At 40.4% G+C, this 18,405-nt stretch overlaps 1 protein-coding gene across 4 annotated transcripts in view; it reads right to left on the bottom strand.

Moving 5' to 3' along the window:
- Positions 1–18,405, bottom strand: part of PLEKHG1 (pleckstrin homology and RhoGEF domain containing G1) — a 124,788-nt gene that overhangs the window by 18,798 nt on the left and 87,585 nt on the right. For all 4 annotated transcript variants that reach the window (XM_063151273.1, XM_063151272.1, XM_063151274.1 and 1 more), the window contains 2 exons: positions 10,489–10,589; positions 5,897–5,966 (listed from right to left, as the gene is read on the bottom strand). In XM_063151273.1, the coding sequence (XP_063007343.1) occupies positions 5,897–5,966; positions 10,489–10,589 (171 nt within the window). The remainder of the gene's footprint in view (positions 1–5,896; positions 5,967–10,488; positions 10,590–18,405) is intronic.

Here is an 18,405-nt window from a genome sequence, read left to right as displayed (position 1 = left end):
CTGTGCTCCACGAGGGGCTGTCTCCCAGGGACCATTGCTGGTGAATGGCGAGACCAAACATCTGCATTCACAGAAGGCACAGTGCTCTGAGGAACAGCACCCCTGGGGAGAGGGCTGACACAGGCTGTGGCTTTTGTTTTTCACTGTTGGGGTTTGGCTGTTTTTCATTCAGCCATTCATCAGAAAGAGCCATCTCAGGCAGTGCCCTTTGCCAATTCCAGCAGCACTGGTCCCGTTCCCCTCTCCTGGGGGTAATGCAGGTTGTGCCATTCATCTGTGCACTGAGCCGTGATCCATAAGGACCCCGTACAAAGTAAGATGTTACCCTGCAGGAGTACAAGGCATTGCAATTCATTTCAGTATGTCCTACTGGATTTCAGTATTCACTGTTCTGAGAAAATAACTCAAGCAAACTTCTAATAAATGTTTCCCCAGGGGACTGTGATCCCCATTTACTCACTGGTGGGCTGTAAGCTTATTAAACTGCTCTTCTCTTAGAAACCAACAAACCAACTAAAAGTAGTCTTGATACAAATACAGTTAAATAATTTATCTTGGTTTTTCACACTTGAACTAACTTTGTCACCTCAGCTAGGTTTTGTGGTGGTGTTACCTATGCCCCATGTCCACATGCAGAGGAAGTGAGCCTGTATCACAGACTGCTCCTGTCCATGCTTGGAAACACAGCCACAGCTCCAAACCCTCTCCCCTCAAAATGAAGAATTAACAAACCTCAGAGAGCTGCAGATATTACACTGTGTAATTTTCTTTGGCAATCACTACCAAACTAGCCAGCACTTATAATAAGCCAGGGTGCTTAAGAGAGAACACTAATGTGAAATTCAGTATGGAGAAAAAAATGTAATTTATTTTATATATGCATATATTAATTGAACGTTTTCATTCAGGGGATTTTGGTCAAATTTTAATATATTCCCATAGCTATCCTAACAGAATAATACAATTTATAGAATTACTTCATAAGCAGCATGAAGAACATTTTGAGCCAATTAATTTTTATGTTTTTATTCTGCTCATATCACATGATTCGTCTGCTTTTCAAACAAAAAGGAAAAGAATATCTCTTGTGAAATTTCAACCAATGAAAGTACTATCTGTAAAACAAACAAGGCCAAACACTTCAGGGTTACAGAGTAGGCTGTGTGCACATTCCCCTCAAAATCAAAAGCATATCTGAAATCCCCAGAAGCCTTTTCACACTCTCGCTCTTTGGTTTGGTTTTTGGTTTGGGGCTTTTTTACACAAGGTCAGAACTACTTTTAATTTTTTGTTGTTGTTGTTGTTTTAAAAAAACTTTTGTCTAGCTATTAAATGCAACAAATTTGTATTTAAAAAAAAAGATAGTTTCTTATGCCCTTGATACCTCTAAAGCTTAAGAATGGTTTCACTATCACCCCTGCTTTCTGAGCAGACATAACACTGAATTCCACACTGCACTTACGTGTGTACTCGCTCCAGTGAGCCACAGCTCATTTCACCACACAGAACCATCAGAGAGCATTTACTTTTACTGAGCAATGCGAGCATAGTGCCAGGAGAAAGTCAAGTACATGTGTTTTGCCTCCAGGATGAGATTGTTGATACGCACTCAAACTTGCAGATCTCTTGTGAATCAACACCATACACCTTGCCCAGGCATTAGCTGGATTCATGTTGGGAAAGTGGCCAAGAGAGCCACTTCTAAGAGAAGTTCTTCCTCATCCTGACAAAACTGCCCTGCTCAGAACAGGAGCAAGAGAAAAACCAAAAACTAAGATGGTTTTATTATTTTTCCAACTACTTTCACAACATAAGGAAAACACCAGCTATGCTCATCAGTATTTCTTCTGACATTCTTAAATTTACTCAGCTTGAAAATAGTTTTATTCACATCAACTGTCTTCAGACCAAATGAAAACTGATCTCTGCATGGAGAGAGATCTCTGATCTCTGCTCTGGAATTGCTCCAGGGATCAGTTTAACTATGAGGGCACAAAGTTGTTGTGGTAGAAGCTGCAAAAACCTGAGACTCAAGCTGAGAGTTTGTCCACGCTGACTGGAAGTCCCTCTCAAGAGCAAAGACAAATGTGAGCAGACCCCAGCTATACTTACACTGGTCCCTCACACTGGAATCAATTCACTGCACATGTCTTCCACATATATTCCATATACTCCCTCAACTCTTAGTGCACTGTGCTTTTTTATAGCCATAAAAGGCACTTTAAAAGAAAATGGAGACTGAGAAAATGAGTGGAGTCAGTGTGCAAACTGAAGCCAATTGCCTGGATATCCTCTTCACTAATGAGATGCTAGATTAAAGTAATTCTCCCTTTCCCCCTGGTTAAGCTGTTAGTGTGCCTTGCAGAAAACATATGTTCTGAATTTCTGGGGTGTTGAGTGAGAAGAGTGATGTGCCAGAATTCAGCTCTCCTTTAAAACAACTCACTTAAATGTAAACGTATAGAATACCGAAGTCAATCTTCTAATTAACACTGGCATCATTACTATGAAAATGAAAGACTGGACTGGCAAAAAAACCTTATAAAGTCTTCTGTGTGAATAACTAAGCCACAGCTAACCTTGCACTGGAACCTTTTTATTAGTCTCCAATTAGTTACCGGCAATATGCCTCCAAGAACTTTTACATCCAGTGGTAATGAAGTTCTTCTAGACAAAGAGAAAGGATCAGAACTGGTATAAACTGAATTAGTACAACACTACCCTCAGAGGCAGGTTATTTCCATGCAGCAGCCATCCCACTGTAAAACAAATATCCATACCCATACCATCTGCATCTTGAGGCAGAAAAAAAGACTGCAATTCATGATTGCATAGCAGGTTTTAAAATAAGTGTGCTTTTCTGCATTTGTGTCTATCTGCTGGTGAGTTATTAATGTATTTAAATACTTGGAAGCAGAGGGATTCAATATAATGTTTTAAGTTGCTATTAAATATTTCCATTTCCATAAAGTCATAGCTTTGCATCATTATTTTAGTGGTTAATGAGTTTTATGTTACTGGCTAGTTCAGACTAAAAACATTGTCGAAGTCTGTTAATAAATCAAAGCTGCCATTTTAGGGGCTATTTGCTTTGGGCACTCAGCACAGAAAATGTTAATATAAAGATTCAAACCCACAATGATGTGGTTTTTGTTCAAATTACACTGAAGTGTGTTTTGATAATCCTTTCCCTTAAAACTTACAAAGCTTTTTACTACTGAAGCATGAAATTTATACACAGGAAACACAGTCATGTATGATTGTGTGAGAGAAGTATAATATGCAATACAAGAAATTTTATTGAGCTAAACCAAATAACAAAGTTCAAAGAGAACGATCCAAAACTTCAAAAATCAAGATCCCCACATCTTCCCAAATATAAAACATTTTATACAACAAGCTCCAGAGTTACTTTAACCATAACTGTTGTTATACGGCAAACTAACTTCATGTGATTTCACATGAACCCTAAGAAAGAAAAAACTTTCACTTTATGCAGTTACTGAGCTTCTTAAGAGTGGAAAAAGCAAACACAGTAACTACACTGAAAACTTGGTTACACCTTAAGATTTGCAACACCTACAATATTCACAGTTGGGTGCAAAAATGGCACTAGGTCCAGAGCTCGCTGGATCTAAGCACAGTTCCACTGGAAGCATTCAAGAAGCTCCAGCACAGCCATCTCCACTGGCTAAGGCTGTGAGCTATGACTTCAGCATGATAACATCCCTGTGCTTCACTCACAGTGAGGATCTAACGGAGCAATGAAACAATAAATGGCCAAAGTCCCGTAAGTCTTGAAGGAGCACATGCTGCCAAAAAAGGCGGTTTTATTTCCACTTCTCGGTGCTGGGAAGACACAAGCAACCAAGAATGGACAACTGGAGTTTGTTAAGGCAGTCAGCAGTTGCTGTAATGAAATCCTCTCGGCCAAGACCAGAACTGTGGGGTATTTTGGTATTGTTTGATTTTGCTTTTAAGTGTCTGCACTTGTCTGGATGAAGCTAAAAAATGCCTGTTAGTACTGCAATCTCTAGCAATTTCTGAGCCATCAGGCAGCTGCCTGCCAATAATACAAATGCTAAAAGCATTTGACAAGGGAACAAAAGGCACAAGCAATGATATGCAGATGGGTTTTGGAAGTAATGGCCAGAAAGTCTACCAGACAAGCCCTTTCAGTTGGCCAATTTGAATGAGAACACAATTTTTCCTGGACTTCTTATTATCAGTTGCACCATCTCTGTTTTACATCCCAGCAGGAGCAGTCCCAGCTATAAGCAAGCAATACAGCAGAAATATCTACCAGCTCCAAACTGTTCTATCTGTAAACACCCCGAAGGCCTCCCAGATGGCCTTCACTGCACAGGCCCTCTGCTGACTTACTCACAGCTTCTTGCCCACCAGGACCCCAGATCATTTTTATTAAGCTGTTTTCTAGTCAGCCAGACTCAGCAGGCACATGGGGTTATGCAGTTCCAGAAGCAGGACTTTGCACTTGCCCTTATCCCATTCTCTCTCTCCTTCAATTCAATTCAATCCAGGCTATCTGTAGCAATAACAACATACCATAAACCCCACTGCAATGGGGCAAAAATGCATCCTACTTTTGCATTAGTGGTGCCAACACTAAGGTCTCTCAGTGCTTACAAAAGACCAGTTACTAGATAAATTACTTTCTCAAACTCAGCTGAACCAAGAGATCTGGTGAAACAGCAGCACTTAGCTGGTATCATCACTCTCATTTACTATAAAATCCCTTATGTCACAACAGTGCCAAACAAATTACTGAATTAATGAGAGGGTGGTCCTGTTAATCCTAAATCCATGTGTTAGACTTATTACATTAAGTGCTTGGTGCTGACAATGCTGAGTTCAGGACAAAGTATAAAACATGACAGACTTTGGCTTTTTGGTTTCTTTGGAGTTTTTTCATGTTTGTATTCATGTAATTTTGGTTCTTCGTTGTTCTTTTTTTTTTAATACAAAAAGGCAAACACACCTATAAAGCGATAATTCAACTTTAGACAACTACATGATCTCTCTTCCTCCAGAAATACCACAGAGATAGCATTATTTTTTTAACACATTTGGGCTCTAGAGATTCAAGATATATGTTGATTCTCTGGTGAAGTCTGCAGTGAACTACCATCATCTGTAGCCCAAATTATTTAATTTCTTGTTGTCCTACTCATTACAGCCATTGCTCTTCTCCCTGACTGGCTCTATGTGTTTCCTACAATGAAGGTCACCCTCTTCCCTGTATTTCTGCTGCATCTAACAACTTCCCATAATACATATTTTTGGCTTCAGTATTGCCCAACAGAATCAAGATGTCCTATCAATGTTCAGAAAATTCAAAGCATTACAGAGAGAATGGAATGTGAATCTTAAGGCTACACCATTCCATTTAAAAAGAAAATTTAAGGTAGAGTTGTGGGTTTCAGGAATAATTCTCAGAAAACAATATGGGCACATTTTGTATGTTAATGTTATTGCCTTTTTTAGGAATGCAGCCAAGTTTTACTCTCTAGTTGTTTTTAAGCTGACAAGGCATAACCAGAGTAACAGACTTGATCACCTACATTTACAGATGCAAGTAAAACAGAGAACCCTTGTAATAGTTGACAAAAAAAAGTAAATCCTAAAAATGAACTCAATAAACAGCTCCACCAGCTCAGATACACTTATTGAAGAAAATGACACCTTTGTCTTGATTTTTACAAATGCAAATCAGAGGCATATCCCTATCAATTGCTAAGAGAAATTCCTTCCCTTTCCATAGATTTGCTGACTTTTCTTGGCTAACATAACACAAGCTGTCAGGATTAGGTCTCAGAAACTAATAAATGAATCTTATTTCCCCCACTGCACTTTGAATCTGGTGCTGCAGACTTACCTTGGAAACAAAACAATCTGCTATGGCAACAGGATCATTTTCACAGTTTTCCAAATCTTGCAGAAGTTCACTAAAACAAAGAAGAGGAAAAGGTAAGACAATTATGGCACACTTTAGAATGGACACAGTTGTATATTCAGAACCAGACACTGCTGTGCTATTCATGGCAGCACTTAATGATGCAGGGAGTCCTACAAAGGGAACAAGAACACCTTTGATGTCCCCTCCCTCTGCTAGATACTGGGTTTTTTTATTTGCAGGCAGAGGAGAACTATAAGGAAATTGTATTCCCACTTTTTCAAAATTCAAGTCATCAGGTTGACCATGGACTGGTTGTTCTGCTAAGCAAAGCCGAGCCCCTTCCTTCAGGTAGATGAAGATCCTAGAAACATTCAAGGGCAGGTTGGATGGGGCTCTGAGGAACCTGATCTAATTGAAAATGTCTCTGCTAATTGCAAGGAGGCTGGGCTAGATGACCTTTACAGGTGCCTTCCAACCCAAACTATTCTGTGACTCTGTGACTGACAGCTCTTTAACATTAATCATAGTGGTGCAGTCACACAGTTGTGTAGCTTGTATATCAATTAACATGATATAAAACGAATTAACTAAATAATTAAGAAGACTTAAAAGCCACCTAAGCATGTGCACTGTCCTATAAAGACTTTTTATGTTTACAAGCTTTACTTGACCAAGGGAAATGATGAACTGCTCTGAAAAATAGTGGTGAGAACTGGGAACGTATTTGTCAGACATGAAGAATGTTATGTAGCTCACTCAGGAAAATTAGTCTACTTTTAGTGTGTTTCTTCATCAAAGATAAAATGGGTAGCCTAGAAAAAGTTTTCTGTTTTTTATGCATATATGTTCTACATGCATAAAAACAACATATGAGAGGATTTTATAATTTTTACATGCCAAAGAGAAAATGAATTCATTTGAGCAGGAGCAAAGAATTAATGGAGCCTGTCTGCTCTTGAATTAAACTCAGTTATTGAAACTAAATTCAGTGAAAGAAAGAGTTCAAGTAGAAGAAGAAAACCTCAAAGGTTATCTCCTTGATCCGAAGAGTTTTCAGTCTTACTGAAGGACATACTCAGAGAAGAAATTGAATTTTCTGCCAAATTGTTCTCTAAAAGAATTTTCTTCTTCTCCTCCTCACCCTCTTCTCTGACCCTTCCCCCACTCTCCCCCACACACTCCCACAGATGATTTTCCATTTAGGGCCACTTTTCTCCCCAATTCACAGCTAGTTCCCTGAACAAGTTTTGCCTAAGAGTTCCTGGGCTTAGTATCTAGGGATTTACCCTTTTCCCCTGTAAGCAGACACAATTTCCCTCTGCATGTACAAAAAAGAGTCAATCAGAAGAGTTTCCTCACTTGTTCCTTGCTTCTCTAATTACTGGAGGAAGGAAAGGGAGGAATCAACATGCAGTCACAAGGAAGAAAGACAGGCAAAGACCTTAGGTTCAGCAGTCACTAAGTCACTTTGTACAGCGACAATTTAACCTCTACAGCTCAATTTCTCCCTTCATCAAAATGAGAATAAAAATATGACCCTTGCTTGATACCCCAACCTCATGAAGCTCATTTACATCAGCAAAAGAAGCAAGCTGTAGCAATGGTGACCATAGCCACCAGTTACATTGACTGAGTTTTGGAAATAACATCAAACATGCCAAACAGGCTCAGAGGATTCCTGCTGGCTGGCAGTCAGAAGTTCTCCTGATGGCCTAAAGTACGCAGCACCTGGACTGTCATTTTATTCCTACAGGTCTCCGATGAAACCACATCATTTCTCCTTCATGATAGAGAAGAGGAACACTTAAAGATTGTATGTATTCATGCAATTGAATCCATGTGTATGTGTTCAATACACTAGTGGTTTGTGTCTTCAGCACAAGCCCAGAGCGTAAGGCCTGTTTTTGAAAGAGTTTGTTACCTATACTGCACTCTGCTCTGTCTCATCTGGATGGTAAGAACAGGATTGGTAAGAGCAGTCTGCCACTGTAAAAGCAGCAAAACCGTCATGCTCAGGCACTCTGAAAATATTAAATAAATTCCTACAATAACAAGCTGATGTGAAAAAACATCACTTTTATTATAGGCTGTATTTAAGTACCTGGCAGGAGGCAGAAAGAACAATGGAGAAAAGTGTTGTTCCTGTTCACCTGAATATCCAGAGGTTTTCTGCTGGTCACAGTTCTTGGCCTCTGCAAGTGGCTCATGCCAGCCAACCTGGCAGGGAGCAGGAGCGAGCACTGCTGGAGGAGCTCTGTGCTCTTTCAGCTGGACCACTAACAAGACTCAGACTGAAACATGACACAGGAGCCAGGGCCAGTGAAGACCATGTACTGAGCTACAGAGCTTGGAAAATCTGAATCTGTATGAACATCATTGGGAGCTAATGCTAACTCCTTTGGGATGAGAGAGGGAAGCATAAAGACTGACAATTTTAAATACAGTGCATTCATTATCTTTTCAAGTCAAATGATGGTCAAATGAATGAAAGTCTTATTACAATGCCTTTTAGGATAGTTTGATTTTTCGATGAAGCTTGATGATGGCTTCTCCTCAGAAGAAGCCAGACCTTACCACCATGAAACTCAGAAAGAAATAGTTTTTCAAGAAGAGATCATAATCATACAGTAGCTAGCAGTTACCATGATCACCACCATTTTTGCCATTCAACACACCACTCAAAAATTCTAGGTAGTTTAGCTGAGAGAAATTCCCATTCACTGAAATGAAATTTCTCAGATCTGCAAGTCTGAAAAAAAAACCTCAGACTGAAATCTTTGATTATGGATTAACAGTCAAATTGAAAGTTGAGAAAAACAAGATAATTCTAAATCTATTAAAAAAACCATCTGAAACTACTAACACGGAACTGCCAAATGGACCTTTTTCTGAAGCTAAGGATAAATAAAAAAGGCTCGAGAGTATGTTTAGGACCCAAAAGCCACATGCCAAATTTCACACAGGAGTAAACTTAATCCTTGAAGATATATTGGGATCTACACTGAGTGTTCAGTTTTAAGAACTCACAATTTCCAAGCAGAACTTTATATCAGAAGGCCTGAAACACATTACTAATTTGCTAGATGCTTTGGACAACTTTCCAGGACGTTTTAACCATTCTAACACATCTATCTCTAAAATTTCCCAAAACTGCTTTTCTTTTTCTTTTCTTTTTAACTGCTGCATTTTTTTTTGCAGAGCTCAGTAATTCTGTATAACAACTGATCATACTTGAAAGTAGTTTTAGTAGGCAATATTTGCAATGAAGCTGGCATAAACGCATCCTAGCTATCACATCTGTCATTTTTCTAGTTTTGAAGGATCAGAAAATATAATGGCCAGGACTATATTTTTCCACTCTGTGACCACTGGGAATCTGTAAGCTCACAATCATTGTCTCATGGCTCTAAAACAGTCCATGAGCCTATTTTAGCATGCTCCCACTATGTATTTTCCAGCTGTTAGACATTCAGTAAAGTCAGTTGTTGTAGCTGAAGCAGGACACAGCAGCTTTCTAGTTAAGCATATTTCCATTGCCCTGCAGTAGCTATTTTAAGCTTCAGGAAAAGACTTTAGATTTCATCTTTGTCCATAAGTTCTGAATAGATCCATTCTCACTCTTTCCTTTGACACTAAACAGCAATGCCAGCAGTTGAAGCCCTTAAAAGTAACTTCCCATGATGATGGAAAAACATTGAAGATGACCTTTGACACAAGTGCTCCACTTCAGAATCCTCTTTTGATTCAATTAAATTATCTGCTGTTCTCCAAAGAACACAGAGGTCTGGGAGATGTTTTGTCAACTATAGCAAAGCTAAGAGTGATTTTACAGGAGCACTGGTATATAAAATATGCGGGAACTTTACATCAATATATTTCCTGCATCAGTTGAATAGTCAGGTTTTCCTTAAATGCTGACTAAGTTAATAATTTTTATAGTAACAGAGGATTCAGACAGAAGCAGCAGTAGCATGCTCCTCAAACTGCAGATACTGAGATCCCACACAATGTGGCACTAGATATGCAAGCCAGACATTTACTTTAGGCTCCCAATACACACTAGAATCCCATCTGCAGCGTTTTAGAGAAGGCTGGAAAGACACTGAACAAAAAAATTCAATTAAGGAAAGGTACTTGAATACAGTTTTGAGAAATGAATTCAGGGAGCACCTAGTAGCATGAAACACTACAAAAGCCAGATCTGGGTGATGCACATAGGTATACAAAAGGAGCTGATATAGTAGGAATAAAAAATCTCTTCATTAAGGCAAGAATTTCTTCTACAGTGGTCTTGCATTAAGCTCAGTTAAAGCACAGGGCAGGTTAGGCTTACAATCATGTAAATACCCAGCATAAAAGCAAAAAAAATACATGGAGACCATCTTGGTGCATCAAATCAGCTAAAAAAATCTGGTGTCAGCAAACTAACTTTGTTTAGAATTAAAATTAGATAATTTCTTGATTTATAGATCCTGGCAGTTTAAAAGTAATGAAAGTGAATTTGGCTGGTTTGCTCCCTCTCGTTAACCCAGGCTATTGAGATGTTTCCATTTAGCTAAAAAGTAATTTACCTGTTGAAATGGTAGATATCCCGTATGTTTCCAAACAGGGCTGATCGCTCCTCTGTTCCCAGGGACAGCTTGGTCTGATCACTTATACAGTCGAGGTAATCCTACAAGAGAAATGAGAGGGAGGTCTTGAGACATTTCCTCCTTTCCTAAATCAGTAAACAGAGCTATGTTTTATTGTACAAGATGAGTCTCTGAATATCAGTTTCACCTTATTATTACAATAAAGCCTTCAGCAGCCCCTCTGAGAACAGTCACTCTATTATGAACGGTAACAGTACTTATCTGTTCCCTGAAACCAAGAAAATAACAAAAGGCTGAAAGCTAAGTTATACCTCTTAGACAGCACAGCCAAAGTTTCTCTCGCTACTGATAAACAAAGGTTTTCAAATTTCATTCACAGTGACAGTTTAATTGATCATTTGTCTGGCTCAAAGACAAAAAAAACGTAAGAGATGAAGAATGTCATTTAATGCAGTCTTAGTAACAGAAAAGCTATATAATGAAGAACAGAAAGTACACAAGCAACAGAGGCTCAAAAAAGCAACCACTGAATAAATTACTTTTTAAAAAATCATGGTTACCAAAGAATGAAGAGTATGTAGAAGACAGATCTCAATGTATTTATGTCCATGCAATTTACAAAGCATAGAGTTGCCTTGCAAATTACATTGCTATATACTCTAGCAAAAATTTCTTTTTGCCCTTACAAGACTGATAGACTCTCATCCAGGGATTTTATTTGAATAGGAACATGACAGCTAGAAAAGCTCAAATTAGCAGTGTTCTGGGAGAATAACTTTCCCACCTCTTCCCTCACTTCGATAAGAGCTCAATGTCACCTTTTTTATGTTGCTGCTACAGTATTAAAAATCTCTCATAAGGGCAAACAAATCCAGCAGGCTATTTAACTACAGCTCATGAAACAAGAAACCTGATGTGCTGCCACATTCACAAAGAAATTCTGCTGGAGTATGGAAATAAAAGTGAAAACAGCTGAAACAATGTGAAATAAAAATAAATAAAATCCTTTAGCCTGTGGCTAGACAACGTGGTGTGGCAACCTCCCAAAAGCAACACAGCATTCCAGGGTGCTGTGGGGAAGGAACCCTGTGAAATGCCAAAAAGACCACGAAAACCTCTAAGATGTAACTGTGTTCCAGAGTCACATAGAAAAAGGTATTACAGAACACATACACTGGCCAAGATTTATTCTGTGTAAATTCTGTGCAGACAAAGGGTTTGAATCAGCCAAGGACCTGACTTTTGGTTTCTAGATGTCCTCATAAGGAAGGTTAAGAATTACAGCATTTAAGCCTCCATGCCCATATCCTTCTGTTCAGCTGAAGCAGTGTCAGCAAACTCAGAGGTGTAGCCAAGATTCAGGTTGAGGTATCAGCAGAATTTCCTGTCCCCTTCCCCTATCAATAATCCACACTCCATCATCACCTCCAGTTAAAGGTAGCCCTCATCACTCCCAAAACTCAGTATTTTTCACCAGGGCAAAGCAAGTAAGTCTATTTCAAGGTAACCTCAGTGTCTTTAAGAAGAGCAATGAGTAGCAATGGACAGGCAAGTCCCTGGAGAGCTGTGTCATTTCTCCTGTGACAGCATCCAAACTTACTCTACCTTCCCTCCTGGCTGGCAGCAGCCTCAGAGCCCACCCCTGACCTTGAAATACATTTGTGCAGGAAGTCTTTGGAATCACATCCACAGGCTCCCTGAACTTCAGCTTTTTATTTATACTCAGAAGCTGCAGAAGAGTGAAAAGGTTCAGGATGGTGAGGCAGACAGAACTGCAGCAAGCAGTACATTAGGTCAAAGGCAGAAGCAGATAATATATTCAGGTCTACTCCAGTAATAGTACTAAACAAATAACCTTTTCTGACCTGAGACACATCTTCATCATATAAAAGCAAAGAATAGAAAAGCTCCAGTGGAATTGTGAACCTCTGAAAACATTTTTAGCACTGCAGGGACACTGCAGCACCCTGAGCTGATATGACAAGGTTGGACTGCAGAGGAATGGAAATCCTACATTAAGTAACTCCATACAGCACATTTAATGAATAAAAAGGAGTTCCTTTCCAATTCATTCATTTCAACATAGCTGAAGCTTGGGTTTCTTCAAAATAACAAACAGTCCACAGTTATTTCCAGTATTGTAGACAGTGTTATATGCATGACCTGGTTTCTGCTCCTTTTGTCCTCTTAGCCTGACTTCCCTTCACATACACCTACTCTTAGTCTTTTACCAATTATTAGTAAGAAAGGGGGAACCAGACACCCTTCTAATGTTGCTGTCAAGCAGCAGCCTGCAGGTGCTTTGGCAGCTTTCCTGCACTCCTGTAAGATATGCCAGCATCAGCCTACAAACACCACAGACCCACAGTCTGCTAGACAAACACCACCCTTTTGCTAGAAGTTCCTTCAGACTGTGCTTCAGGCCTCCTTCCTCATCCAGCCTCAGATCAGAAACAGACCAAAAACAACTGGGTGGATTTGTGCTTCCCTAGGGTAAGGCAAGACGGTTATTTCTTCAAAATGCTTGGGATTCAGAATTATCTTATACCTCACCTCATACTGCTAGGAAATTACACAATTTGGGGACTGCTGTCCTGGCTTAGCTTTCTAACTTTGTCGATATTACTGACTTAAGACTACAGACATGTTTATGTTGCTATTATTGGTGTAAGCAGATAGACACACAGCAAAAAGCTCCAGGTATTCAAATTTTTGTGAAAAAGGTGGACCTTGGACAGTTCTAACACATTAGAGTCCTGCAGACCAGGCCCTGCACAGCAGCACATTGCTTGCACTGGCTCAGCCAGTGGGACCTGTCTGATTATACTGCTTTATAGGGCACGTGTGTTCTCATAAAGGCTTCATGAACTCATCCAGGAAACAGATGCAGTATTGGCATATAACACCTTCTGCAAGGACAACACCACAGGCAGATCAAAGCTACCCAGACGTGGGGGTTTTCCTCATTATTTCTTAGCAAATGGTACTTTACCCCCATGGTAGTCACAGCCGTGTATCAACAGCTGTTATCATCTGGAGCCATAATGAAAGGTTTGGAGCTACAAGATAACAGGGCAGGCTGCAAATGTAATGACATGGTGCAGAAATCAATGAAATATATCAGAACAGAGTACTGACCTTATTCACTTTATTTGTTTCTTGTCAGCATCTATGAACCCTCTGTCGGCACCGAATGATTTGTTTATAACCTTTGCCTTTTACTGCTTCTCTGCAGTTATGGCATAAACACCTAGCTTACTTTATAGGACAAAAAAACCCCTCACAAATGTCCAGCTCCTTAGATCAATTTATGGACCATGGTTTGCTCTCATAATTTTCTCCTCCCTTTTCCTTGAAACTCTCCAAAAACTAGGAGAGTCTTGCCAGACTGCCCTGCCCTTCTTGCTGGGTTTGATGTTCTCCCCATTTGTCTTTCATCATGCCAAATCCATCAGAAGGAATGTCTGTTAGAAGCTGCATAGCCTAACTACCGTCTCCTCCTCCACAATCACAAAAAAAAAAAAAGATCTCTAGAGGAATAAAATTATGAAAACACTAAATTAGAGGCTAAAAAATATTAATCACTAATGAGAGAACACTGTCAAGAAAAGCACAACATGAGCAAAATTATTTTCACATACTGATTAATGTATTCCATGACCAAACTTTAGAAACCAAATGCAAATGAGTGGGACCTTTCTCTAGCCACCTGGGTTCTTGTTTGAACACATATGCACCCCTAACTTTAAAAACTCCACTCCATCTATTGTTGTTTAGACCATAGAATAAATCAGCCATTACTGTGGTAATGTTAAAATTGCACATTAAAAGGGATAATATTAATGCTAATATTAATATAGTAATTCTTAAAAAAATGGGTAAAAAACCAGACTGCCTTGTAAAATGAGAAACAATTTTTATTCTGCTCTGCAAGAAACATATATACAAGTTCTTCATAATCCCTTTACAGGGCAGGAGTGTGCATATAAAAATATCACAAAAGAGAAGCAAAATTGTTAAAAGAGCAGTGTAGTGGCACAGGTACACCTTTGCTAAGAGGCAGGCACACAAGGCACACAGCACTGAAAATCTGATTAAATATCAATACCAGAAAAGAATCAAAAAGGGATTCTATCCACTAGGAAACTTTGCTTTCTAATGCCTAAACAAGCTGCAGGAGAAAGAGAAGCTGCCCTATGTCTCTGATTTCAGGGTTCAAGAGCTGAGGACTTACATCACAAAATCTCAATCTCTGACCTAAAAATATTTAAAACCAGGTATTTATCAAAACTTCAATGGCTTCTAGCAGTGTTGTAGACAGAGGAAGGATAGGTAATATTAAATCAAGCAGGACATGATCCAGGCAGTGCTATAGCATCACTCAGACCCTCAGTTTTCTGATACTCCCTAGATCTGTGCTACTAGTAAAGCAGATTTTACTCCTAAGTACTAGCCCATACTCATGGCCATATTTTTTCCCAACTCCCCTCTACCCAACACCGATCTGTTTAGCCAAAATCAGATGGCTGTGCAGAAGAGGAACCACTGAAACAGCTCAGCAGCCTTAGGCACCTAAGCACTGCTTCTACACCGCTTGGAGGAAAAGGCTGCAGGCCAGAAGGAAAACATGCCATGGAATGGATCCTGTATGTAGCCTGCTAGCTCGAGCCATGCTGCCCCAACCAGCCACACACTTGCACACTAAGAAAGTTGGGCAACAGATCTACATTAGACTAGACACTATAAAATGCTTCCCAGTGCTTATTTACAGGTAATTGTAATATGTACCAATTCACCTTTTGCTTGATTTTTTTTTTCTATTCTTTTACCCCCATTATTTATTTTATTTATTAATTTATCCAGCATGCACAGCAGCATACTCTGAATGCCTTGTGGTTCAAAGAATAGCACGCTATCCACACAACAGGTGGCCAAGGATGATGAATTTTGGTCAGGGCAGCTCACTGAAGCTCTTTTCAATTATTTAAAGTACTGCTTTGCTCTGCAAAGGCAATGTACATTTGTATATTTTTGTATATTTGTGTATATATTACAATGTATATTTGTAAGCATACTTTGCTATCTTGCTCTGGTTCCTTTGGCTATATGAGTCCAAGGGATTGAAACCTAAAAATCCTTGCACTGTCCGCCCTACAGATTCACTACAAGCAAACCCAGAAACCTAAATAAAAAAGAAAATTTTTGTGAGCATGTCTTTCTACTTTCTGCTTTTACTGGTATTTGGTGGAGCTTTCTATACAGACATCTGAAGCTGGAAACAGCTCACAGAGACCAAAGCACGGACAGGTCTGAAACACCAGCCCCTAGCTGGGGCTATGGCCACTGAGGCACAGCACAGTGCTGCCACTGACCAACAGCCTCAGCCAGGATCTTTCTGAGGACAATGCAGGCCTGGAGACACAGCCTCCTCTGCTCTCTTCTGCAGTGTGAGCAGAAAGCTCCTGTGCTCTGTGTGCTTCCTCCTCACCTTTTCCATTTGCTTTACATCCCTCTGTACCTTGCATGCTAGACTGCTACTTGACAGCAGCAGCAAAGCTCTGCCCTTGTGGGAAACGGGCATGCCAGGCTTTGCAGGTGGGCTTGGGAGGACATGCCTACACATCCAAGGACATGCTTGGAGAGCCCTAACTCTGCCATCAAGGGAAAAGGACATGGAGAAGACCTCCCAGCATTGACGGCCAGCCCCCCTCCAAATGGGAGCAGCCAAGATAACTCATCTGCTTCACATAATCTGACACTAGCTGTGGTTTGTGATTGATTCTTTCCTCTCCGATATCCCTGCTGAAGAGCTGAGTGTCTGAGCCGGCAGGAGGCCACCTCAGCAGCACCAGCCCTCTCCCTGGGTGGATGGTGGAGGCTCCACACCAAGCTCACATGTGCTTGCAGGCAGCTTCCTGGGAAGTGCCAAGTGCCAAAGGGACACGTGCAGCTGGCTCACACGCAGCCCGCGGGCAGCGCAATAAAGCGTGACACGGTAAGGCGATACTGACTGCATGTAGGAAGGGCAAAGATTGATGGTGATGGGAGCACTCGGGAGAACAGGGCATGAGGAAAGACTAAAAATAGAGAAAGCACATGTAAGTTTTATTTCCACTGTTTAACACTGCAGAGTAAGGTGATCATGACAGAGATCTCCCTACACTTCACACAGTTAGGGGTTTGTAAATAAGTTAACAGTATTAACTGAAATTTTTCCTAGAGAAGTGGATTTTTTAAAAAAAGTACTTTTTTCTATGTAGCTATTCCCGGGGGACATTCAACTTCCTCACCTATATTATAGATATTAAAACACTGTCCCATTTGCAGTTACTAAGGCCTGGAAGTAGTGACCCCTAGTAGGTCCCCTTGGCTTCATCCACACGCATGGAAAGCCACAGGGGGAGTTACGTGTCAGCCAAAATTAGCAGTGAGAGATTCCTTAGTACTAACACTATGTCTTGCACCTTGGAAACACACGCTTTCTTTGGTTAAGGCTGCCTTTGAACAGTTGTACCCATGCAGACATGAGCACAGGCACAGTCCTATACAAAGTTAGAAATTTCTAGGGCACATCAATGTCAGCAATTTAACAGTCAGGAGATCTTGTCACAGGACTTCAAGCTGTCAGAGCACAGCTAATCTCAGGAAATGAACTAAAGAATTTGCCCTGGAAAACTCTGTCAGTGAGAGGTCCCTCAACACTCTGCTGCACTGAATCCATTCACAGGGGCCCTGGGCAAGGACAATTGCCTCGCCAGTGAGCATGGCTGGGAGATAGCAGAACAGCTTCCTGCAGCTCTGGGTTCCCCGTCACTGCTTTAGAGCCTGAGCCTTTACAGCAAGCTCTGCACATCCTCTTGCCCCTGCCCCAGTGTCAGAGCATGCCTGCATCAATTTCCAGCTCTGTCTCACAGTTCCCCCCTAGGACTGGGGTGGGGCGACTCACATGTCCTACAATGTCTACTCCACCAGTCAAGGTTCTTATGTCCTCTCTTTTTGCCCAGTGTACACTTTATTCTTGTGTCCCATGAGAAGTTTTAGCATGAATGCTGTGCCTATAAAGCTCTCTGGGAGGGTTAAAACCTGACGCCAGCTGATCCAGCATTGAACTGTCAGCCTGCCTGGATGGACTGCCCTCATGGATTTTTGCCTTCTTTGTTGTAGTGAATTTTTGCTCTAATGAAACACGGTCAGAGTTTAATAATATTCCCTTGTTCAACTGCAGGAATTCCATGCTAAAATCTCCCATCTTAAAAAGATACCTTGAAAGGTAGGCTGTCAATTAAATCAAACTGTAATTTTACAGAGATGCATTAAAAGCACTCACATCGAAATTGTGATTGATGGCTTATACACAGACAAGTTCTGTAAATGGTCCAACATCTGTAAAGATGATTATGGATAAATCACCAGGAACAGAAACTCATGTGAAACCCCACTTAGACACTTCAGCACATGAACTTATTGAAGTTGAAACCCACTGATGAAAACCATGTCCCACATTTATCTTCAGTTACCAGCCACCACCCACTGCCACACCAGAGTTATAAGATTTTTTTCCCAGAAAGTGGCACTCAGAATTGCTGCTCGGAGGTGTGGTAAGGAGCAAGTTCAGAGCACAGGTGGGGATCACAGAATTACAAATGCTATCAGTAGTTTACTGACATGTCATTAAGAAGTAATGTGATGCCCTCACCTAACGCCTTTCTAAAGGTAAAAGGAAACACAGAAGAAATAACCTACAGTAATGAAAACAGCCAAATGAACACAATAATTGTAATATTAGTAGTAGTAATTAGGATGTCAATTAGTTTGAGGTTCCCAGGCAGATGAAGTGCTATAAAGATTTCTAGATCTGTATCACTGGTGTCAATCACAATCATCATTCAATAATCT

This window comes from Melospiza melodia, chromosome 3 (assembly GCF_035770615.1).
Source record: "Melospiza melodia melodia isolate bMelMel2 chromosome 3, bMelMel2.pri, whole genome shotgun sequence".
NCBI lineage: Eukaryota > Metazoa > Chordata > Aves > Passeriformes > Passerellidae > Melospiza > Melospiza melodia.
The sequence above is the reverse complement of the archived record's forward strand: the minus strand, read 5'-3'. Positions and strand labels throughout refer to the sequence as shown.